Below are 25241 nucleotides of genomic sequence, written 5' to 3' on the forward strand. Positions count from 1 at the left end.
TCCATTAGTACAGCTCTTAAGGTCTTTCTAGTCACTTGAAATTTCACGTTGCCCACGCTGATACTGGGGCTTACAATGTTCACCCCTCCCGGGCTGGAGAGAGGGACACTAAGTCTCCCTCTGTATTACTCAGTCTAATACCACAGCGGGTCCATACACCAAATAAAACCCTTCCCGAGCAGAGCGAGACACCCTAAGTTCTCCTCTTCAACTCAGGCATGCTACAGCTGAGGGTGTATGCACAGAGGACTGTTTGCTTGGAACGAGAATCACTAAGTCCTCCTCCTAATACCTGGGACTTCTACAAACAGGGGTATACTCACCTGCACCATTCCCCCGCCAACCGGGGTGGAGAGAGAAATGCTAAACCTCTCTCCGGTTCTCAGGCATACTACTGCTGAGGGTGGGCACACCTTTAATTATAAAATCCTCAACATGAAATACCAAGAGTGCTGGACAGAGCAAACATGAAATACCAAGGGCAGAACAGTTGGTGTGCTCCATGCCCCCCACCCCCACTCCACAATTCTCCACCAAAACTGTGACAGATTTAAGTTACTAATCTGCCTGAGGCATCAGGTGATGAGGCTGAGGCTGCAGGATCATTAGGGGAGGAAATGACGGAGCATACCAAATGACAGAGTTTAAAGCTTTACTAATAAAGCTTAAAATAAAGTAAAACAACAGCGGAGAGTACTGGGGGTTCCCCACATCACTCAGAGGAAGGTAGGAAGCATTAGTGGTCCAAGCCCTAACCCACTTTCACACACACACACACACACACACACTACCCGAGGCTGGCCAAGCCCGGGTGTAACGTATGAAGAAGATGGAGGAACAGGTGGATGGGAGTTCTGTCCTGTGCACAGGTCATCCAGGATCCACTGTTGATCTCTGACTTGCTTCAGCTCTCGGGAGGGTTTTAAGTCCTGAGTTCTTCTGGGGGCGTTTTGTCCAGGGACCTTTGTCCCCCGTGCTCTCTGTACCAGTCCAAACTGGCCTTCCATGGCTTCCTTGGATTCCCCAAACCATATCGGCTTCAGGGTTGTTATGTTCCCATTCGCTGACCTTTGCATTCTCACTGGTTTTTGCAATCCCCTGCAGTCTTGTTCAGTTTACTGCTCTGTTCTCACAGCTGGTTGGGGTTGGAATCCAGGCCCCTGTCTTTCTTGGCATCAGAAAGTCTGCTTGGGTGCATTGGCCTTGGGCGGCCGTGGTCATCTTTGGACCTAGCTGGATCGTCGAGTTCACCCATTCCTGTCTCTCTCTTCCTCCCCCTTCGGCCTCTCACAACCTGCAAAGGAATATTTCACTCCACACTCACAGCTTTAACCCTTCCCAAAATGCCTTGCAATGTCTGAAACACCATAGCAACATACAATGCCGATCTGCTTCCCCAGGGGACCCTCTGAGGGAGGGGGTCATTGGGTTTTGACAGGTGGTCCCAGGCTGAAGGAGAGTTCCAGCCTGCGTGTGGAAGATCTGTAACCTGCTTGTACTATCTATCAGGGTGATTCAAATCCTGTCTAGTTTATAGAACTCAGATTGCAATTTTACTTTTATTTCTTAGGTAACCAACTTTGATTTGTATGCTTATTACTTATAATCACTTACAATCTATCTTTCTGTAGCTAATAAACAGTGTGTTTTGGTTGAAGTGCTTGGAAAATCTGCTCAGGTTGCAAGGGCTGGTGCATGTCCACTTTCTTTTGTGGAAGTGGAGGACAGGGTTATAAACTTACACTGATCAGACTTCTGACCAGGGCAAGATGGTGTAGCTCTGGGGTGCAAGGCCGGGGAGTTGGGGGGAATTGGCTGGAGCCTCTCTATTGTTGGCTCATGAGTGGCTGGCAAAAGCCTTCTTGTAACTCAGTTGGGTGTGTCCCTGCCTGTGGATGTTTGTGTAACTGCAATACCTGGAGAGGTTTGGAGCTTGTCACAGCATCACAGTGTAAAAGGGTACCCTGATTGGTAATCCAGAGGGCTCAGTGGTACACCAGTTTCAGGTTGCACCCAAGGGAACTGTCACACCCATATGATACCTGGGCTCTGAAGCTATCTCCTGCATATAGGTTAAGAATGAATAAAAGTAAAGTCCCCAACAAGAGAGAGTACACTGTGTGTGTATGTCCTCTCTCCATCACAGGCTACAAAAGCTCTGGGAGCAGGCCAGAGACAGGCCAAGAGAGCTGTTAGACATTTAAAGATGCACTACCCAGGAAACAAAACTCCAGCTTTGTAGATATGTGAACCACACATGCCTGCAGGGCAGAGGCAAGAACTGATGATTGGCACTGGCACATTAGCTGAGAATGCAGGTCTGTGCTTTCCATGTGGGGATCACCTCCAGCACTATTGAAGCTGGAATCAGCACTGGACTGGGAGTTTTCTCAATGGTGTACAAGACAGAGCACAATCCACTTGAAGAAGAAAATGTATCTGAATGTTGCTGCACACAACAGCAAGAGTGACTTGATTGCCACAGTCAAGCCACAAGCAAGCAGCCATCATAAGTGACTGCATGTGTTGTGTGCCACTGGTGCCTAGTAGCTGTTCTTGCTTGTAGCTATGTCACTCTCTGATGGATGTCTTGGAGAGATTGCTGCTCCATTACTGCTGACTGCTGACTATATGGAACTCAAAGGAGCTAGCCTTACAGCTCACTATCCCCTCTACCAATCTGTTGGTTTGCTGGGTCGGTAACATGCACAGCCAAACCTGGAAGCAGTTCCAGGCTGAGATACTTTGTAAAGTGTGGTGCATGTCCCAGAATAGGAAGAGTATGGTTCTTGCAAAGCAGAACTGAGATGTATGGTCAGAGATTATGGGATGGAGGACTCGAGCCTGGAACAGCAGGGGAATGCAGGTCAGGACTGAAGTGCAAGACTGGAGTAGCAGTGTCTGCAATGGATCAGGATTGATATGCATTAGCAGAGGGATATGAGGGCCACAAACTGGAGTGGCAGGCAGTGTTTCAGGTTAGGCGTGAGCTATGCTGGCAGAGTTAAGTGGGGGCCAGGCACGAAAGAGGGGGTCAGGATTGGGGTGCCTTGGCAGAGTGAGCGGGGAGAGGGCAGAGCTGGGATAATAGGTGAGTTGCAAATCAGGAGAAAGGGTATGATTACACTGCAAAAAAGACCTGCGGTACTGAGTCTCAGAGCTTGGCTCAACTTACTCCAGTTCACGGGACTTACATTATGGGGCTAAAAGTAGCACAGGAGAGGTTGAGGCTCAGTCTGGAGCCAACACACTGAGACTCGTGCCCCTAACCAGGTTTCAGAGCCCTGGTGCCAGCCTGATACCGAATGTCCACACTGCTATTTTTGGCCCTGTAGACAAGCCCAAGTCAACTGATCCAGGCTCTGACACTCCCGGCCCCAGGGTTCTGTCTGCAGTGTAGACGTACCCTAAGACACACTGGCAGAGTTAGGGTGGAAGGGCCAGATTGCAAGAGAGTGCTGCGCAAAGCTCGTGCAGTCTGTCACTTTTATGAGCACTTCAAATGAATCCACAAAGGTCAGATTTCAGTCATGAAGAAGACAGATTTCCCAGGCAGTCCCACACCTGCTCATATTTCAGCCTTGATGGAACCACAGCACTCCCTGGTTTTGCTACAACTTGTCAGAGACAGAAACCCAGTTCACTCTTCTCTACCAACTTCATTAAACAAAACAAATAAACCCACAATGTGCTCTGAAATTAAAAAAAAAAAGCATAAGCGAAGCAACCCCACTTGGAAGGAATAATCTTGTTAAAAATGTCAGCAGGGATGGAACATAATTAATACTAACAAATTCATTTCAGAACAGTCCTTCATTCACCTCAGAATAAATCAGCAGCTGTCACACAGCTCATTTCATCATCACAAAGAGGGAGATAAAAAAATCAATCCCATATTTCTCCAGTGATATTGTGGTGGATACAAAGTGCAATTAACACAGGGACTTTCCAAGCACAATAAATCCTTGCCTTTCTCAAGAGACTGCTAAGATGTGTATTGCACTGACTAGGGAACATGCAGTTGATACTGTGGAGGGGATATAGCTTCTTATTAGATTGTAAGTGTTGTGGGGCAGAGACCATCCTTTTGTCCTGGATTTGTATAAATTAGATGAGTTTGTGAACAAATAATGGATGGGGGGACAGAAAGAGGGGGGAAGAAGCTAAACTGTCAATGCCGGTTATTTATGATTCATAATTTGATTGTTCTGTATTTGTATAGTGCCTACTGCAATGGAGGCCCAGTCCATGCCACACAATACAAAAATATAACTCCACAATTATAATAATTATTTGCCTTTGCTGTGTTTGTAAAGAGTCTTGCAAAATGAGTTTGTGGTCCATGCCTGGGGCTCCTACACATTACTGCGGTACAAAAATATAATAAAATACTAATAAAATCTATACACCTGAGGAGGGCAAATTCTGCAAGACACTGTTAATAAACAGAGCTAGTGGAAATGTTTATGTCAAAGCTAAATTTTGCATAAACTCTATTTCAGAGAAAGCACAATGCTTCATGAACCCAGTTTGATTTCTTTGATACATTTGGATAGTTGATATAAAAATTTAAAGCAAAAATACTGATTTTTTGAAATTTTTGGAAAAAATAATTTGGAGGAAAAATACTTCCACTAAAAAAAAGAAAGAAAAGAAAGAAAGAAAAGGGGGAAAAAAAGGAGAAAAAGTATTTTCCCCAACTAAAATAAACATTTTCAAAAATTGGTTTTATTTAAAAATGTCACATCCCAAAACAAATATTTTAATGAAAATTTTAATGAAAAATGTTCCTTTTGAAGGAAATTATTCTCCAAAGTATTTTTGAATGTTTGAACTGCCTCTTTTAAAACATTTGTTTGACAGCTAAACCACTAGCTATGCTGATTATGTTGATGCCTCTTTTACGCAACATTTACGCAAGCTATTTTTTGTTTGCATGGATGTTTGCATGGATGTTTGGGGCACTGTCTATCTTAAACAGGAGACTTAAAACAATTACAAACTATGGACAAAGAAAAGAAGTACTTGTGGCACCTTAGAGACTAACAAATTTATTAGAGCATAAGCTTTCGTGAGCTACAGCTCACTCGAAAGCTTATGCTCTAATAAATTTGTTAGTCTCTAAGGTGCCACAAGTACTTCTTTTCTTTTTGCGAATACAGACTAACACGGCTGCTACTCTGAAACCTGAAACTATGGACACAAACTAAGAATTCCAACATTCTCTCCCTTGTTTCCCCGGGGGTGGGTGGGTAGGGGGGTGCCTAGTGCTCTGTGAGCCACAGAGACATCTAGTGACTGAATAATATATTGCAAGTGAATATACAATTATAATTTTTGCTTCAAGTATGAACAAAAATATGTTATTCAGTAGTCATCATACTTGTCTTTACAATCTTACAGTTGCCCAACCACATGACTTAGCTGACCAATACCACATGACTTAGCTGATCAATCACATGCTAACATTTGTTCGCTTTACACATATTCCATTTGGCATAGGTGGGTATGTGGTAGAAGTTAAGACTGGTTCACAAGCCATTCCGTAGGGCTAAACTTGCAATCCGCATTATTCACAATAAAAAACAACACTGGCTTTATTCAAGATGACCATGGATGTGGGAGTAACGGCAGGAAAGTGCTGTATGGGGAACTCAGCTTTGATTCCCAGGCTTGACCTTAAGCATAATGGGTTGTGGGTATCATAGGCTGAGGGAGGCTGTGCCTCCCCAAACAGCCTGGCATGGACCCACCCACGCTCTGCCACCACGCCCTCTCTTGTAGTTCCATATGCTCTGCCATGGCCCAGGCTAGCTGGGGTTGGGGCTGGCCAGCCTGCCACGGGGACTCATACTGAGCCACTGCAGAGGGAGTGCTCTGGGCTTCTGTGGACATGGGGGGGCAGAAGGGGTGGGAGAAGGGCCTTAGGCACAAGGGGAGGGGCAGGAGCTGGCCTCCCCCAATGGATGGGTCACCGGCTGCCCATGCAGCATATGCTTAATTTCCATTCAATTCGATGCAATTTAAACATATTTTTCAAGTTAAGGATATGCTTAAGCACCCTTCCTGATTTGGGGCCCTGGAGGTAAGGCATAACAGAGAGCGGCGAGAAACAACAGAACTAGTGTCATGTTGTAGCACAGATGCAGTTAGACTAACCCCTATCAGGCATGGTCTAGGCATGTTTCATCCTGCGTCAGCGTGGAGGGATGGATTAGATGACCTCTCGAGGTCCCTTCTAGCCCCACATTGCTATGAGTCTAGTTTTTCACCAATCGGGAGCAGCACTACAAACTCACTACCTGCCTCTCTGAGGTCAGATGGCAATCTTCCATGTGCATTTTGGTAGAGATGAGTTTTAAGGAGCAACTTGAAGGAGGATAGGGTGGCAGCTTTAGTGCTAGGATTTTCTAAACCCCACCATATGGACATTTCCAGCTTCATTCTGCTTCCCTCTGCCTGCAGATCTCCTTGATAAGCAAGCTAAGGGCAAGACAAGAAGATATTGAATTGTGAGTAATGGGAGCCAAAGCTGTCAGGAACATAATCTTCTGTGTAATGAGAGAATGTTTTTGTTAGTGGGAGCAATAAGTATGCGGGCCCACGGCACTTCACAGAGATTAATGAGCAGCTCTGGAGACGTGATGGCCAGAGGTGGGATTGAGGAACACTACGCTGAGCCATTATTTTACAGAGCTGATGCAGAGAGGAAAACATGAGCAAATTCTTTTCAAACACACCATTCAGAACCCCATTGTGCTCCTCAGTGCTATTTTTATATGGCAAGTTTTGTAACAATTAGGGTTTATTTTTGTTCTTTGTCTCTCTAGACCACCAAGAGCACCAAATTGAAAAAAGCTCCCTGGTGAGCTAAAATTATTCCTCACTGACACAGAACAACTGGAAAGGAACCTTATGCTTAAAGCTGGAAATGCTTGGGGACTTCCAGCTAGAGACACTTAGGAATATCTAATTCCATTAGCATTCTCCATCTAAAGCCTCAAAAACAGCCTTAACTCTGCCCCAACCCACCAGATGGAATCATTAATAATAATACCTAGCTCTTATATAGCATTTTTAAATACTATATCTCAAAGCTCTCAGGCATACAGTAAATATTACAATATCTTCAAGACATTCTCACATCACAACTTGGTTAGTTATGTTAACTTCCAGATACATAGATCTCTATGAGATATGAGCTACATTGATAGATACACCAGCTTTGTTGTACTCATAATTGGGTGATTAAAAACAGGAGACCCAATATGGGGAACACAGCCCATTGTCTTGCACTTGGGACACCCACTGTGTGCTATGTAATGAAACAATGAATGAGGTAGGATTTCCTGTTGTGTTAAGTTTTATATAGAAGCTAGCTGGCATTCTCATACTCAATAGATTAGTGGACCAAAGAGGGTGTTTGGTTTAGCTTGTACCCAGAGAATAAAGTATGAAATGTTCTGATATTTGGGCCACAATTTGAGCCTGATCTGAAACCAATTGAACTCTCTGGAAGGCTTTGACTGGGCACTGGATCAGGCCCTTGGATAGGTTGCGATAAAGTCGGTGGCCTACATCTCTATCTTAAATGGGAAGATATTGATAGGTTTAGACATGTCTGTAGCGGATTAGCAGTGGTCCCTCCCCCCTGGGTTAGTACAGTTAGGGATTTAGCTGGGCAACCCACAGCCTGTGGCTCTGGCAAGCAGTCCGGGCAGAGGGGTAGTTGGTTAGGGTCTCCAGCCTGCAATCCAGGCAAAGGAGCAAACAGCTGCAAGTCCAAGTCCTTTGGCAGGGCAGGGCAGCCAAGAGTCTATGGCTCAGGTCTGTATTCAAGACCGAGCAGCAAGAGGGTCCTGCATCCTAGCTCTGGCGGATGGCTGACATTCACAGGCTCCTTGGCCTAGAGAGGGGGAACTGCCACTCCAGGGATGAAGTGGCAGCAGTAGAGTGACGTAAGCCCACCCAAATCCACTGCCTCCCAGCCCAGGGCCCTAACAGTGGCAGAGTTTTCCACCACTGGGTCAGTGGGGTATCCAGCTGCAACATGCTGACGGGGTCTCTGGCAGCAATGGAGCCAGACTAGAGTCGGCTGCCCCTGGGCCATTTCCTCTCCTCCCCTCAGGGGGTACCTGGATCCATAGGGGGGTCCTCTGATTCATCTGGGTAGAAGGCCAGTGGCAGTCCCAGTGGCTCCTCAGTACCTGGGTCAACAGTTGGCTCCAGCAGCTCTGGCCAGTCCTCAGTTCACTGGGGATCCGCTGCAGACTCCCAGCTTGGGAGCGGGCAGGAGGTGTCTGTCTCCTTCAGCAGTTCCAGCCCAACTGAGGGGAGGGCTAGCTCAGTGGGGGAGGGATAGCTCAGTGGTTTGAGCATTGGCCTGCTAAACCCAGGGTTGTGAGTTCAATCCTCGAGGGGGCCATTTAGGAATCTGGGGCAAAATTGGGGATTGGTCCTGCTTTGAGCAGGGGGTTGGACTAGATGATCTCCTGAGGTCCCTTCCAACCCTGATATTCTATGAGCCCCAGGACCCACCCTTTATACTTCCTGTTCATCCCTCTGACCCCCAGTGGGAGGGGCAAGCCTGGCCTGACTTCACTCACCAGGGTTCACAGAGTGGTCCCTTTGGCTCAGTGGGAGGCTGCTCTGCCTTACTACAATGTCCAATAGAATTTAATAAGGAAGAAACCAACCTATAGAAACAACTCTCTAAACCTGGAGAGGTTACTTGAGAATCTGATCCCTTCTGTAGCACTCTATAGCAGCACAGGCTTCTCTCCTGCATTCCGTAGGTTGGTTCCCAAAGTCTGGAGACAGATGAGCCCTTCCATTCAGTTCTCTAGGACTTGCCCATGCAATCTCATTGGACGAGGGGCCAGATTCTGATCTTGTCAGCACCCAGGCCATTCTGGAGTAACTCTGCTGACATCAATGGGCACATTCCTCTGGTCTGACTGAGCGGGCTTAGCTACTCAGGGCAATATGCCTTCCCACTCCTAGGGCCCCTTTGAGTCCAGTCAACCCCCTTCAGCAAGCAGGAGCAGTCTTAGAGCTGCAGCTCAGCTCTACTTGGAGCAATCCCTTTTGTATGTTCAGTCTGAGTGTGGGAGATGGCTCCATGTCTGGTCATCACTACCACATACCTTGGGGCAGTCCCTGACCTAGTCTGGTTTCTGGGCAGCCCTTTTCTATCCTGCCTTCTCCTAAGGAGATAATGTCTTCTTATACGGCCCTCCTCATGGCACTGACAGGAAACCCTTCACTTCCCTTTGGCTATGGGCCTCCCATGGTCTTTCCCTTGCTCAGCCCCTTTCCCGGGGCTAGCCTTTACAGCTCAGGTCAGGGCGCTCCCGCCATAGGTGCCTCTGTCACCCACAGGCCCAGCACGCCTGTTCCCTCCCTGATTGCCTCACAGGTGGGACTCTCTTGGGTTCTTGCTCTTTCCCGCTCTTTGTGTAAGGCTTCTGTCCCCCATCCCAGCAAGGGTACTCTCTCTTAAAGTGTCCCCTCCACCCACAGGTGTAACACTGCCCTGCTCGGGCTTCTGCCCTCCTGACCTTGAGGCCTCACTTCTTACCCCAGACTCTCTGGCACCTGTTCCACTCCTGGAGGATCTTGAAGCAAATAATGCTGCTCTTCCACTAAACCTCAGGCCTTCCTGCAGGTCTCTTTGTATCTCCTACTGTTGCTGCTGGTTTTGCAGGGTCTGGCTCATTAGGGCCTGGATTCCCCTTGGTTGCTTATCAATGCCCTTCAGTGAGAGCAACAAGTCTGGAGTACACCCAGGGAAGGTACACCTACCTTCCACCAAAAAGGCCTCCACACACAGTAGCTCTATTGTCCCTTTCACTCAAGTATCTCTGCTATAGCTTTTCCACCCTGCTTGTATCAGGGTGGCTTTAAGTGAGTCTCTAACTCAGTCCCCTCCCCTGACTTATGAGGAGAGGCTGAGGGAACTGGGATTGTTTAGTCTGCGGAAACGAAGAATGAGGGGGGATTTGATAGCTGCTTTCAACTACCTGAACGGGGATTCCCAAGAGGATGGATCTAGACTGTTCTCAGTGGTAGCAGATGACAGAACAAGGAGTAATGGTCTCAAGTTGCAGTGGGGGAGGTTTAGGTTGGATATTAGGAAAAACTTTTTTACTAGGAGGGTGGTGAAGCACTGGAATGCGTTATCTAGGGAGGTGGTGGAATCTCCTTCCCTTGAGGTTTTTAAGGTCAGGCTTGACAAAGGCCTGGCTGGGATGATTTAGTAGGTATTGGTCCTGCTTTGAGCAGGGGGTTGGACTAGATGACCTCCTGAGGTCTCTTCCAACCCTGATATTCTATGATTAGTAGGCTGTGATTATTAAAGACAAATGTTGCAGGAGCGCAGGCTTCTATTATTGTGAAGGAAAGAGAGATACTTTGTTTAAAAACAGAGAGACGCACTTCATTTGTGCCCCAGGTTTGGGGGCTTTTGTCATTCCCCATGAAGACAGACCAGCTGTAAAACAAAGTGAGAGTTTAAGATGAAGAAAGAGACGCCAGCCAGAGTTGGAAATGCTCAGGTTGGCAGGTGGAGCAGAAAATCTGCCGATATCATATTCAGAGCCCCTAATATGTTCCAGAGGTATCCAATGAATATTAACACAGAGTTGCATTTTATCACAGTTACCACGGTTGATGGCGTCACACTAGGCATCATGTAGGGAAGTTCCCAGATTTTGTTCACTTCTACTAATCCACAAATCTTTGTGGTGGCCCTGTGTGTGGAACCAGGTAGGCCAAGATGTGCATCCCTTCGTGTGTTGGTGGAGAATTTGAGAGCACGCTGTGCTGGGCTGTTTTTGTCCATCATCACAACATGGCCAAATAGCACACAACACTGCTTCTGAATACAGTGAGCAATGGTAGGAAGGCCAGATCTTCTCGAAATTGTGACATTGAGCACAAAGTCATACCACTTTATTCTCAGGATTTGGCACTGACCGCACATCTGGAATGACTCTAGCTGCTCCAAGTCTGCCTGTGAAAGGGTCTGGGCTTCTGATCCATCTAGCAATACAGGCAATTCATACGTTTGATAGATCCTCAACTTGGTCTCAAAGAAAGACATTTTTATGTCCATAGGTGAGACCTGGACATCATGCAGGAGGTGGCGAGACCTACTCATCAAAGAATGTTCAGTTTGCTGTGAATGTTTGAATTCTCCTTGCAGCCTAGGCAGATGAATTCATCAACATTCTCCATGGTACTCGCCACCAACCTGCACTGGGGGTTCTGGTGCCCAACTCTAAACTTCTGGATCTTGGTGTTCTGCCAGGAAATGTTCAACCCCAGAGCCTGGGTGACATCTTGGAGACTTTGGAGGGCAGGGATGAAATTCTCTGACTTTTCCACAAGCAGGGCAGCATTGTTAATGGTTGGTGAACATTGCTTGACCAACCTTGATTCCAGTGTGTGGAGTGGCATGTGCTAATATCCAGTCGATAACTCAACAGAATAGTTCCAGGGTGAGAATGCTTCCCTGCTGCACACCAAAGAAACATGGCAAAAGCCATGAACCAACATGCACTCTCACACCAGTACCGGTGTGATCATTGCACACCAGATTCAGCAGAACATTTGGAACACCTTCCAGTGCAAGCCAAAATGCTGACCTGTCGACTCAAAAGTTGTTTTGATGTTGATACATGCCCCTTGAAGCTGAGAAGCATGAAAAGATAGTTAGCAGCAACAATATGCCAGACGGGTGACGTTCGCTGGCACATGATGTCTGGCTGGAGATGGAGCAGTATGAAGAGAAAGGCATGGAAGACAGCCAGGGGATGGTGGCTAGGGGATTACCCCTCCCATGCTAGTGGTTGGTGGTTTTATTTCCACCAGTGTTTTATTAGGAGGTGAAGGCTGGTCTTGTGGTAGCCACAAGTGATGATGTGGTTAAGCTGGGCTCAGGTCATCCTCTGGGATCCTGGAGAAGTCAGTATGCCTCAGTTCACTATGGGGTAATGATCTTCCCTTTGCCTATTTAGCTCATCGGCACTTCAGGGCACGCATTGCCCATGCTATGCCCAATGCATAGCTGGGAACAACCCAGCCAGCCAGAGCTCAGAGGGATGGGAGGGTGTGGGAAGAGAAGAGGTGAAGCATAAAGGAAGCAGAGCCTAAGCTGGGGACAATCTGTTTAGTCAGGGAGTGAAAGAGGCGAAGCAGAGCATGTATCTCACATGAGGGTTGATGCAAATGTGCCCCAGGCGAATGCATTGTGGCTTGTTGTCCCACTCTAGTGGCCAGACCATGCATATAAGTTTATGAGTCTGCCCCTGCTCTACCATAGCTGGCTTTTTTGCTCAGAGGGTGGAGGCTGTTACTCTTTCACTGAACAGCTTGTGGGTTCAATCCCTGTATGTGACAACGCAGCCTTACACAAGGTCTAAGTTGAGGTGAAGGGGAAGGAGAGATGGTGGAAGGCTTCAAGGAGGTGTGAGCACCTCCTAGGAGTGAGCCTGCTGCAAGCCTGGGGACACATAGGCCTGTCAGAGTGCACTGCCTCCTTTCTGCAGAACCCCTACAGGTTTCATGCCTGCCTGGTTCCAGAGGAGTTTTCCAGAAGGAGACGGAATTGGAGCCCAACCAATAGGGTTAGCCCTCTGGAAGGGGAAATCCCCTACTGACTTCAGTGCCCCCAGGCCTCCCATTAAGCCACCAAGCACCTTGTGGGATGGATGCCAGGGGAAGGCGACCAAGCCCATTTCACAGGATCGATCTGCTGTGCCACCTGGCTGGGGCTCTAGTGGCTTTCCAGCATCCTGAGTCACTCCAAAAGCATCTCCTGTCCATCCCTGTCCCTTGTGAGGAGAGTCTCCTGCAGGGCGCAGGTGCCTGGCATGTCACTTAGAACACACTGCAGATCAGTGGGCAGCCCTGCTCCATTGCAGTTACAGTGCTCCTTCCCGGGCTTTGTTTATTTTGTTGGTACAGGGAGGCACCTGAGAACCTGCCATCTGCTCTCCCCACGGCATGTGAAGCAGCAAGGCAAAGAGAGCAGAGCAGTGGGGTTGGAATGGCTGCGGAAAGTAGAAGCTCTGCAGGGTGCTCTTGACTTTCTGTCAACCCCTTAAATGAACATGGGTGACTCTCAATAAAGTGTCTGCAGCAGGCTGGATATTAAAGTGACATGGGCAGATCAGAACCAGCTTTGACATGCGTTAAGATTCCCAACCAAATGTGAGCGGGTGTTAGGCAGCACTGTGGCTTTTTGTACCTAGGTTCCCCCCTCCACCCGGCATACTAGGGCTGCCCCGGGGGACTAGGATTCACTGTAGTCAAAATGGCCCCAACAAGTACGATCAGAACTGATGGAATGGTCTGAGAGTCCTGGCACTGGACTAATGGCCTGATCCAGAGCCCATTGAAGTCAACCAGGGTCTTTCCATTGCCTACCATGGGCTCTAGCAGCGGGTGTTGGAGGGCAGGCTGTGACTGAGAAATAGTAGCAGAGCTGGGAAGGGGAAACTGAGGCAAGACAAAGCCTGCATGTGGACTAGTTTGGCAGGAGGCAGGATTGGTGCATCCAGTGCTTGGTCCCAGGGCCTACAAGGAGCACTGCTGTAGTTCAGCAGAGGCTCAGAACCACAGTACAAAGAGCAAGCCACTGGGTAGGACTCAGGTGCACTGGCAGAGCTGTGGGGGCCCAATCCTGGAAGAACGGGGGGCAAGGGCAGGTGCTGCTGCCCAAGACCAGACTATCTGAAAAATAAGAGTGAGTCCAGAGGAGGGCAACAAAAATGATTAGGGGGCTGGGGCACATGACTTACGAGGAGAGGCTGAGGGAACTGCGCTTATTTAGTCTGCAGAAGAGAAAAGTGAGGGGGGTATTTGATAGCACCCTTCAACTACCTTCAACTAGCCCCCTCCCTTCCCAGACACTACAGTAGGGAGTTTGGCTAGGATTATATGCCCAGTCGGGAGAAGGCTGCACACCCAGAAAAGCTGCTGTGTCCTGCTGGGAACCCAGTGCAAACAGCACAGGATCCCAGTGGTGCCCCAGGGTGAAGGAAAGCTGCCCAAACAGGTGGAAGAAATGGGATTGGGGGGCTGGAAGGCCCTGATCTTTGAAGGGACCCTTGCAAGGTTACAAGTTGCCTGTTTACGCAGTACAAGTTAGAGAGCTGCTTGGGCCTAATTTATAGGCCTGATCCAGACCCAAACTGGACACAAGTCCACCCTACCTGACCCTGATCCTTCTCCCTGAACCTGAGTCAGCACTGCCACTGCCTTCTGCCCTGGAACATCTCTGCTCCTCCTGTGCATTGGGTTAGCTGGTGGTAGTAGCCATGTGCCTGCATGGTAGTAGCCACGTAGCCTGCTCCTGCTGGCCACCGCCTCACTGTGCTGAGCGTCCCGCCACACCTTGGCATGCTGTCTCTGCAATGGGCTGCCACATCGACCCAAGCCCAAGAAGGTCCAGCTGTTCCCCCTGACCGGAACTGACTCATAGTTAAGTCCCGTCTGGTTCAGGGCAAGTGGCAGGGCTCTAATAGAGGTGCCCACCACCTGGTTTGCCTGGGTTACTAACAGCACCTGGGGATAGTAGAATTGGTCACCTTCTCGTGCCACGAGCTGTCTGCTCAGCTGGGGCATTCGCAAAGCACGGAGCCACCCATAGCCTGCTGCAGCCTATGGAAGTCCTCTTCATACCAGGGGGCTTTGGCTCATGGCATGAGAGACAAGGTGAACTGCAGGCTCAATTCTGCCTGATGCCACATGGGCGGACACACCAAGGAGTGGGCATGGCCCGAGGAGCCCCAGGGATTACTATGGTGGCTTTATGCCACTCTCGCACCTCCAGGATTCGGAGCTGGTCTAGGGCTGGTAGCCCTGTGGGTGTACAGCAGAGCAGCTCCTGTTGCGGGCTTCCCTCCAAATGCCAGTGAACTCCAGCTGCAGCCCTTTCCTCTCCAGCGGCGTTACCTATGTCAGTCCTGCCCCACCCCCGAACTGATAGAACTCCGGGGGCAAGGGTGGAGTCTGTTTATATTGCCAGGGTGGTGCAGCAGCCAGGGCCAAACTCTGATGCCCATTCCGGGTCACACACACATTTATTGCTAACTCTTCTGTCTCTATGAGTCTCCCTTAAGGAAGAACTCCTTCAGCTCATCTGGAACCTGTGGAGAAAAGGGTCTGGGTGAGACATTGACGAGATGATTCTCCCAGCGCTCCCATCCCGCCAGCACAAGCCTCTGTCCATTACCTTTTCCTTGTGTTCCATGAGCAGTTTGTACGTGGAGCAGGCTTTGGAGATCAGCTCATCTGCATCCAGGTCTATGATGTTCCCACAGACCTACGCGGGGAAAGGAGAGCAGAGACACCACCAACCAGGGTAGAGCAAATAGGGGGCAGGAGGCTGCTCCCCTGGTATCCGTTAGCTGTATGTGCAGTGCCTTTTCAAGCCAATAGGTATCACTGAAGCTGGCACCAGGAGTGAAAACGAGCCGGTAGGGGCCGGTACTGCGTACCAGTAAGAACCACACTGGCCCATACCCAGCCCACAGTAAAGCGTTGCCGCGGCAGCGCTTTAATGTCCCTGCCCCTTTTGCCTCCCCTGTTGGTGCCCTGCTGGTAGGATCCATATCGGCAGGGCCACTGATTGGGGGGGGGAAGGGGCAGCAATGTTAAAGCGCTGCCACGGCAAAGGACTGTCCTTAAAGTGTTGCTGCGGCAGTGCTTTAACGTCACTGCCCCTTCCCCATGCCGGTGGCCCTGCCAGTAGGGTCCGTCCTAGCAGGGCCGCCGACAGAGAAGGCAAAAGGGGCAGGGACATTAAAGCGCTGCTGCAGCAGCGCTTTAAGGATGATCCTTTGCCACTGTGGTGCCTTAATGTTGCTGCGCACCCCCTGTTGGCGGGGCCGCGGCAAAGGACCCTGCGGCGCTTTAATGTTCCTGCCCCTTTTGGCCCCTCCGGCCGCCGATGGACAAAGGGAGCAGCTGCCCTGGAGCTGGCGATTTAAAAGGCCTTGGGGCTCTGGACGCCGCTGCTGCTACGGCAGCAGCAGCGTCCAGAGCCCCAGGCCCTTTAAATCAACATGGGAGCCCTGGGCAGTGCGGGCCAGCTGGACTGGAAGGGCTGGCTGGGGGATGCTGACCCCCAGCCCCGCCCCTTCCACCCGAGGCCCTGCTCCTTCCGGGGGCCAGAGCCACCCCGCCCCATAAGTGGCCTCCATTACTTTCACCCCTGGCTGGCACCATCACCCCCCAACCCCGCCACTGCTCAAAACCTGGCTCTGCTGCCATTGTGTGCCTGCTAAATGTTCTAACAAGGGCAGGGGGTATCTAATGTGGCAGCTACGACTGGGTGACCCAGCTACCAGGAGCTACCTGTATCTTCATCCAAGCCTGAACACTATGCATTTTTGACATTTGCTTCACTTTTTTATTCTCACATTTCCTCTTCATAATTTCATCCACTCCTACTTCCCACCAGGGATTACAATCATAGCAATGCAGGGCTGGAAGAGACCTTGATGGGACATCTAGTCTAACTCCCTGCACTAAGACAGGACCAGGTAAACCTAGATCATCCCTGACAGGGGTTGGGAATCTCATGAGAGATTCTGCTTTGATAAGATATACAGCCCAAAGGCAGCAGTCTCCTTTCCACTCTGCCCTGCAGATCTTTGGCACATTCTACAATGGGGAGAGGTCACCTGGCCCCGTGGAGGTTAAGGCCTTTCTAAGACCTAAGGAGTAGAGCTGAGTAGGAAACAGTTTTCCTGTTCTGTGAAAAATTTTGAAATAATAAAAAAAAAATCTCATCCCGCATCAGGATGAACCAGAGAGACAGACCCCCACCCCAGAATAGCTCAGGGGCTATTCCCCTGGGATGTGACAGACTGCGGTTTCAATCCCTGCTTTGCTGTGTCCCAAGTGAGTGCTTTGATCACTAGGCTATTGACTGGAAGGCATGAGATGAACTGTCCTAGGGATGGGGGTTCCACGACCACCACTCCCAAGAGAAGGAGGCAGGTGGTGGTGATTGGGGACTCTCTCCTCAGGGGGACTGAGTCATCTATCTGCCGCCCCGACCGGGAAAATCGAGAAGTCTGCTGCTTGCCAGGAGTTAGGATTCACGATGTGACGGAGAGACTCATCAAGCCCTCAAATCGCTACTCCTTCCTGCTTCTCCACATGGCCACCAATGATACTGCCAAGAATGACCTTGAGTGGATCACTGCAGACTACATGGCTCTGGGAAGAAGGATAAAGGAGTTTGAGGCGCAAGTGGTGTTCTCGTCCATCCTCCCCGTGGAAGGAAAAGGCCTGGGTAGAGACCATCGAATTGTGGAAGTCAATGAATGGCTACGCAGGTGGTGTTGGAGAGAAGGCTTTGGATTCTTTGACCATGGGATGGTGTTCCAAGAAGGAGGAGTGCTAGGCAGAGACGGGCTCCACCTAACGAACAGAGGGAAGAGCATCTTCGCAAGCAGGCTGGCTAACCTAGTGAGGAGGGCTTTAAACTAGGTTCACTGGGGGAAGGAGACCAAAGCCCTGAGGTAAGTGGGGACGTGGGAAAATGGGAGGAAGCATGAACAGGAGAATGCAAGAGGGAAGGGCTCATGCCTCATACTAAGAAAGCAGGACAAACAGCAAGTTATCTCAAGTGCCTATACACAAATGCAAGAAGCCTGGGAAACAAGCAGGGAGAACTGGAAGTCCTGGCACAGTCAAGGAATTATGATGTGATTGGAATAACAGAGACTTGGTGGGATAACTCACATGACTGGAGTACTGTCATGGATGGATATAAATGGTTCAGGAAGGACAGGCAGGGCAGAAAAGGTGGGGGAGTTGCATTGTATGTAAGAGAGCAGTATGACTGCTCAGAGCTCCAGTATGAAACTGCAGAAAAACCTGAGAGTCTCTGGATTAAGTTTAGAAGTGTGAGCAAGAAGGGTGATGTTGTGGTGGGAGTCTGCTATAGACCACCAGACCAGGTGGATGAGGTGGACAAGGTTTTCTTCCGGCAACTCACGGAAGTTACTAGATTGCAGGACCTAGTTATCATGGGAGACTTCAATCACCCTGATATCTGCTGGGAGAGCAATACAGCGGTGCACAGACAATCCAGGAAGTTTTTGGAAAGTGTAGGGGACAATTTCCTGGTGCAAGTGCTGGAGAAACCAACTAGGGGCAGAGCTCTACTTGACCTGCTGCTCACAAACTGGGAAGAATTAGTAGGGGAAGCAAGAGTGGATGGGAACCTGGGAGGCATTGACCATGAGATGGTCGAGTTCAGGATCCTGACACAAGGAAGAAAAGAGAGCAGCAGAATATGGACCCTGGACTTCAGAAAAGCAGACTTTGACAACCTCAGGGAATGGATGGGCAGGATCCCCTGGGAGAATAACATGAGGAGGAAAGGAGTCCAGGAGAGCTGGCTGTATTTTAAAGAATCCTTATTGAGGTTACAGGGACAAACCATCCCCATGTGTAGAAAGAATAGTAAATATGGCAGGCGACCAGCTTGGCTTAACAGTGAAATCCTTGCTGATCTTAAACACAAAAAAGAAGCTTACAAGAAGTGAAAGATTGGACAAATGACCAGGGAAGAGTATAAAAATATTGCTCGGGCATGCCGGAGTAAAATCAGGAAGGCCAAATCACACCTGGAGTTGCAGCTAGCAAGAGATGGTAAGAGTAACAAGAAGGGTTTCTTCAGGTACGTTAGCAACAAGAAGGAAGTCAAGGAAAGTGTGGGCCCCTTACTGAATGAGAGAGGCAACCTAGTGATAGAGGATGTGGAAAATGCTAAGGAACTCAATGCTTTTTTTGCCTCTGTCTTCACGAACAAGGTCAGCTCCCAGACTGCTGCACTGGGCAGCACAGCATGGGGAGGAGGTGACCAGCCCTCTGTGGAGAAAGAAGTGGTTCGGGACTATTTAGAAAAGTTGGAGGAGCACAAGTCCATGGGGCCGGATGCGCTGCATCCGAGAATGCTAAAGGAGTAGGCAGATGTGATTGCAGAGCCATTGGCCATTATCTTTGAAAACTCATGGTGATCAGGGGAGGTCCTGGATGACTGGAAAAAGGCCAATGTAGTGCCCATCTTTAAAAAAGGGAAGAAGGAGGATCTGGGGTACTACAGGCCAGTCAGCCTCACCTCAGTCCCTGGAAAAATCATGGAGCAGGTCCTGAAGGAATCAATTCTGAAGCCCTTAGGGGAGAGGAAAGTGATCGGGAACAGTCAGCATGGATTCACCAAGGGCAAGTCATGCCTGACTAATCTAATTGCCTTCTATGATGAAATAACTGGCTCTGTGGATAAGGGGAAAGCAGTGGACGTGTTGCTCCTTGACTTTAGCAAAGCTTTTGACACGGTCTCCCACAGTATTCTTGCCAGCAAGTTAAAGAAGTGTGGGCTGGATGAATGGATTATAAGGAGGATAGAAAGCTGGCTAGATTGTCGGGCTCAATGGGTAGTGATCAATGGCTCCATGTCTTGTTGTCAACCAGTATCAAGCGGAGTGCCCCAAGGGTTGGTCCTGAGGCCGGTTCTGTTCAATATATTCATTAATGATTTGGAGGATGGCGTGGATTGCACCCTCAGCAAGTTTGCAAATGACACTAAACTGGGAGGAGTGGTAGATACTCTGGAGGGTAGGGATAGGATACAGAGGGACCTAGACAAATTAGAGGATTGGGCCAAAAGAAATCTGATGAGGTTCAACAAGGAGAAGTGCAGAGTCCTGCACTTAGGATGGAAAAATCCCTGCACCGCTACAGACTAGGGACCGAATGGCTAGGCAGCAGTTCTGCAGAAAAGGACCTAGGGGTTACAGTGGACAAGAAGCTGGTTATGAGTCAACTGTGTGCCGTTTTTCAGAGTAGCAGCCGTGATAGTCTGTATCCGCAAAAAGAAAAGGAGTACTTGTGGCACCTTAGAGACTAAGCAATTTATTAGAGCATAAGCTTTCGTGAGCTACAGCTCACTTCATCTTGTCAAGAAGGGCAATGGCATTTTGGGCTTTACAAGTAGGGGCACTGCCAGCAGATCGAGGGACATGATCGGTCCCCTCTATTTGACATTGGTGAGGCCTCATCTGGAGTTCTGTGTCTAGTTTTGGGCCCCACACTACAAGAAGGATGTGAAAAAATTGGAAAGCGTCCAGAGGAGGGCAACAAAAATGATCAGGGGACTGGAACACATGACTTATGAGGAGAGGCTGAGGGAGCTGGGATTGTTTAGTCTGCGGAAGAGAAGAATGAGGGGGAATTTGATAGCTGCTTTCAACTACCTGAAGGGGGTTCCCAAGAGGATGGATCTAGACTGTTCTCAATGGTAGCAGATGACAGAACAAGGAGTAATGGTCTCAGGTTGCAATGGGGGAGGTTTAGGTTGGATATTAGGAAAAAAATTTTCACTAGGAGGGTGGTAAAGCACTGGAATGCCTTACCTAGGGAGGTGGTGGAATCTCCTTCCTTAGAGGTTTTTAATGTCAGGCTTGACAAAGCCCTGGCTAGGATGATTTAGTTGGAGATTGGTCCTGCTTTAAGCAGGGGGTTGGACTAGATGACGTCCTGAGGTCCCTTCCAACCCTGATATTCTATGATTCTATGAGTGGTCTGAAGTGGGTCACTTGCTCCCCGTGGTTTTGACCAGAAATCCCATCCTGGACCTTAGAAACCTTCCCACCGAGTGTCCAGTGGAAACTGGCCCTTTGCTGCAAACGCTTCAGTTTAGAAAACTCAGCATTTTTGTATGAAAATCCTGGGCCTCTATGCCACCTTTGCCATTGACTGCGGGGTGACCTTGGGCAAGTCCCTGTCCCTCTGTTTCCCCTCCTAGCTCTTGCCTGTTTAGATTGTTGGGCAGGGAGTATCTCTTATTGTGCCTAGCACAACAGGACCCCAATCTCTAGTGTTCCCACTGTAATATTAATGAAAAGAACTGCACATTCAACAGGACATGCTAGTCAGTGAAGATGCTTGGAGAGCCAGTGAGTTCAGGTCAGTCTGGAGGAGGTTTAGACAACCATCCATGTTCATGGGTTCTGAACTGAACCACCTCATCTTTTACACCATCTGCAAATTTTAGGGGTGCCAACTGCAAAACTAGAGGGGGGGTCAAGAGAAGTGGCAATCATGAAAAGGTCATATCAGGGAATCTTAGACATGAGAGGCAGGAAAGAGCTGTTAGGTAACATCTTGTCCATGCCCCTGTTGGCACAAGATTGTACCCTAGAGGAAAGTTCACCACCACTTTACTATGCATCCCAGTTTCAAATGGCTCTAGTGCTGGAAGACCTACCATTTCCCAAAGGAGGCTACTCCACAGCCTCACAGATCTGACTGTCAGGAGAGTCACTCTGACATTTTCCTTTGTTGGCTTTCATCTGATTTTAATCTAATTTCATTTCACTCCTATTTATTTCTCTTTTGATCATCCAAACAATCCTTTTCCTTTATTGGTATTTCAGATCTTTAAATGCTGAACACAGCCATCACTCCTGTCCCTCCCCCACATTTCCTTCATGGAACCTATCCTATATTACACATGCAAACCTACGTTAAAAGAATACTAAGACTGTTACTCAAACATTAGGATGGGCCAGAATTAAGGTTTCTGAGCACCCTGAATTGGCCCCCCCTTGTGTGTATGCATTATGATACAGTCTTTAATTACATGATCACCTGCTATCTTTTCCACAGGACCCCTGCCTCTTTTAGTAAGATTTCAAGTTCTAGTCCCAAAGCACGAGGGGAGAGGAGGGGAGAGCTTCAACAAAATGGTTGTGAGAATTTTTAACATGGGCAAAACAATGTATCTTTCCCTAATCTTATTCTCAGAAATGTCTGAAATGCTTTTGCTGAAACTTTCCAAAAATAATCAGCCTGAGGCTGACAACTCGCATGGGAAATTTCAGCCAGAATAGTTACAGTTTGGCAAAGGAATGAGCAAGTGTAAAAATGGCCATATAAAAGAAAGTGTTGGATAACCTTAACTCCAGGCAGCAATACTAGCTCTGCCTATAATAAATCTTCCTCATAAATCCTCTTGAAGAACTAATCTGCTGCATTAGGAAGGAACCAGGGATCTAGATTCTTAATTCCATTTTTTTTTAATTTGAAAATTCCCCCTCTTTGTCCTTCCCCATTCATTCTCAGAGATTACAGCTTGAAAAATTGAAATGGGACCTCTTCACAAAGGTCAGGCCAGGAATCAGATCTGATGCCAAGCTTCCTTCAAGTTCTGCATATCAGGATAGGACCAAGTTGCAGACTTTGGATCTGGTTCCCGGTCTGAACATCTCCAAAGTTCAGGGAGTTTAGGATCCTGTGTTCATATTTGGGCTCATGTCCATTAAAAACACTGAACTCACATTTGTTAAAGGCAACTGAGTGCCTGAGAAAAGTGCCACTTGAGTACCTTGGAGAATGGCACCCAGGACAGGCAGAGCTCATGCTGTGGAAGTGCATGCTTCCCTCAGTGTTCCCTGCCAATATGTCCCATCCTTGAGTGGGGAGGCCCATCTCAGCGGGTGAGCGTGTCCTTTTAATCACATTCATTGCTTGGCCTCTCTGCCAACAAGGGGGCTGATCCATATCAAGCAGAAATGTGTGTCTGGTGATATAGTTAGCTGTCCACTAGGACCTGGCCTGAGACCCACCAACACATCTCAGTCGGAGCACCAAACAGCAGCCTGATAGCAACAACCCTCTATTGCTATTGAGAAGGGCTTGAACTGAATCCCTCTCCTAGAGGATGATGCAGTGCATCCCATTCCCCTCCTTATCTACTGATTTCCTGGGGGAGGAGGGACTGTGTTACACACCAGGCTCCCTGCTGGCTGGCTCACCATTAAAATGTCATCTCCACCCATATTTTCCTGGAGGATTTGGTCTCTGACATTCTGCAGCATAGTGTAGGCCACGATCACTTGGAAATTTCTGCAGGGCATCCCCATCAGGAATACCTTGGAAGAAACAGACCATGGACCAGAATCAGTGAAAAACATCAGAGGTGATTCCCATGCTCCACCCAAACCCAGCAGATTCTGAACCTTTTGTCTCAGGAACAAAATGTACTAGCAGACTATAGCACCTTTTATGCTGGAGGATCCCAAAGCTTTTCGTAGACTATATCTTTGAGATCACTGAGTCATCTGCCATTGAAATGCAGCCTCTTGTATGGTGGAACAAGGCAGCTATTTCAGAGCATGCAGCAACACTACACAAATAAATAGGGGAAATGGAGAAACAGTTGCTGCACATGAAATTACAGGAGTAATTTTAGGGAGGGGGACTGTATCTATTTGGAAGGTTGGGCTTGTGGTTTAGGTACAAGAATGGGACTGAGAAGAGCTGGCTTCAATTCCCACCTCTGCCACAGATTCCCTTATCCTCTTTGACCCTCAGCTTCCCACCTGAATGTAAAGCAGGGATCAATTTAGAGGATACACACTTAGGGGGTAGGTCCTGTCTTCTGCTGTATGGACAGCGCCTAGCACAATAGGGCCCTGATCTTGGCTGATAACACTGCAGCTAATGCTACTCCTCTTGCAAAATAAGTAGTAGGGGCTCTTTATCAAAAACAAGTGCCGAGACCCTTGACTTGACATCTCAGCCAAAACATGGCACCTCCAATAGCACAGAGCCCCTTGACTTGCTGGGTCCATACAGACTCCAATATATTAAGCAAGTGCAAATTAACCATATACCAATATTGGTTGTTCATCTTGCAATGAACTCATCTACTTGGTCTGAGCTGCATTTGCTGCTGGGTGAACTGATTCTAGGTTTTGCCCAAGGGCAAAGTGGCTTTTGATATTTTTTTGGAGACTCACTTGGCCAAATGATCTCACTTCCAGCATTTTCTGTGCAGGCTGTTCAGACACCCTCCTCCCCACCCCAGACAGAGTTTCCCCTGCCATGACACAGCCCTGAGACCTCAGCAGGAAAGGCGAGCATGGAGAGGGAGCTATGTGCAAATACCAATTGAGATATGAAAACCACCAGGGAGAGGGCTGGGAAATGAGGACACTAAGTGAGCGCTTTGGTTTGGTGGCAAGAATCCTGTTGCTGCAGCAATCCTCCCTTCACCTTGGAACTTGGACACATACACGGTGTGCACTGTCCGCACCCGCAGGCGCTGACCCCACAGCTCCCATTGGCCGCAGTTCCCTGGGGCAGTGCGCAGAGCTTCCCTGATCACACCTGTGCCTAGGGGCCACAGGGACATGCCAGTTGCTTCTGGGAGCAGTGTAGAGCCGGGGAGGCAGGGAGCCTGCCTTAGCCCTGCTGTGCCGCCAATCTGACTTTTAGCAGCCTGGTCAGCAGTGCTGACTGGAGCCACCAGGGTCCCTTTTCGAAAGGATGTTCCAGTTGAAAACCAGATGTCAGGCAACCCTACCCTTCTCAAGACCCCACCCCCACACTGCCCCTTATCCCCAGTCACCACCATCGTGCTGCCTCTTCCCTGCAAGACTCCGCACTGCCCACTCTCTGCCCCTCCCCCTCATCGCTAGCCCTTGTGAGACAGCTTGCTGCTGCAGATGTAAGGCAGATACAGGTAAAAGTTGGCTAGCGGATTGCGGGTCTGATCGCGGGTTGATCCTGATGGATGCAGATCCACATTTTGTATCCTTGCAGGGCTCTACCTCTCTGGCCTGCAAAATTGAATCAGGGACCTCCCAAGATGCTATGCTGTCTAGTGAGGTTTCCATTATTCCCATCTCCCAGTCTGGCTGGAAGATACCAGAAGAAACTGCCTCTTGCAGCTGTGGGAGCAAAAGCAGACTAGGATCATTCCATACTGATGCTGGACTCACTGGGCAAGGTTTTCTAGCCAGTGTGATTCAGGAGGTCAAACCAGATGACCACAATGGCTCCTCCTGGAGCTATGAAAATAAGTCAACTCAGGTCCCATCAAAGCCCAGCCTAAGCTCACCTGAAGGATCACACATTTCTCAGCCCATGTGTCAGGTTTATAACAAAACCTCTTCTTATGAGAATTTTGCATAGCTCAGCCCTCTAGCCTTCCACCACCTGGAGTTTTCAACACAACTGGTCAGGACATGGGGTTTCATTTTACAGAAAATGTTCACAAAACTGAAACTTTTCAGCCAAAACCCAAAATATTTCTATTTGGAAATGCTGCTGCAGATGCCTTATGGAAGCCAGCTGCCTCATTCTCCCAGTCTCAAAAATCACCATAAACATTCCTAGATTTTATCTAAGTGCTTTTCATCAGCATG

General features: G+C 48.8%; 1 protein-coding gene across 1 annotated transcript in view; it reads right to left on the minus strand.

Annotated features, from left to right (window-relative positions):
- Window positions 1–15110: 15110 nt before the first annotated feature.
- The window catches only part of TBC1D21 (TBC1 domain family member 21), a 32151-nt gene continuing 22020 nt past the window's right edge, over window positions 15111–25241 (minus strand). Inside the window, exons 9-11 of the mRNA XM_038419303.2 lie at window positions 22845–22961; window positions 15242–15331; window positions 15111–15155 (exon numbers count right to left, since the gene is read on the minus strand). Coding sequence (XP_038275231.2) covers window positions 15111–15155; window positions 15242–15331; window positions 22845–22961 — 252 coding nt within the window. The remainder of the gene's footprint in view (window positions 15156–15241; window positions 15332–22844; window positions 22962–25241) is intronic.

The sequence above is a fragment of the Dermochelys coriacea genome, chromosome 10, assembly GCF_009764565.3.
Source record: "Dermochelys coriacea isolate rDerCor1 chromosome 10, rDerCor1.pri.v4, whole genome shotgun sequence".
In the NCBI taxonomy this organism is placed as follows: domain Eukaryota; kingdom Metazoa; phylum Chordata; order Testudines; family Dermochelyidae; genus Dermochelys; species Dermochelys coriacea.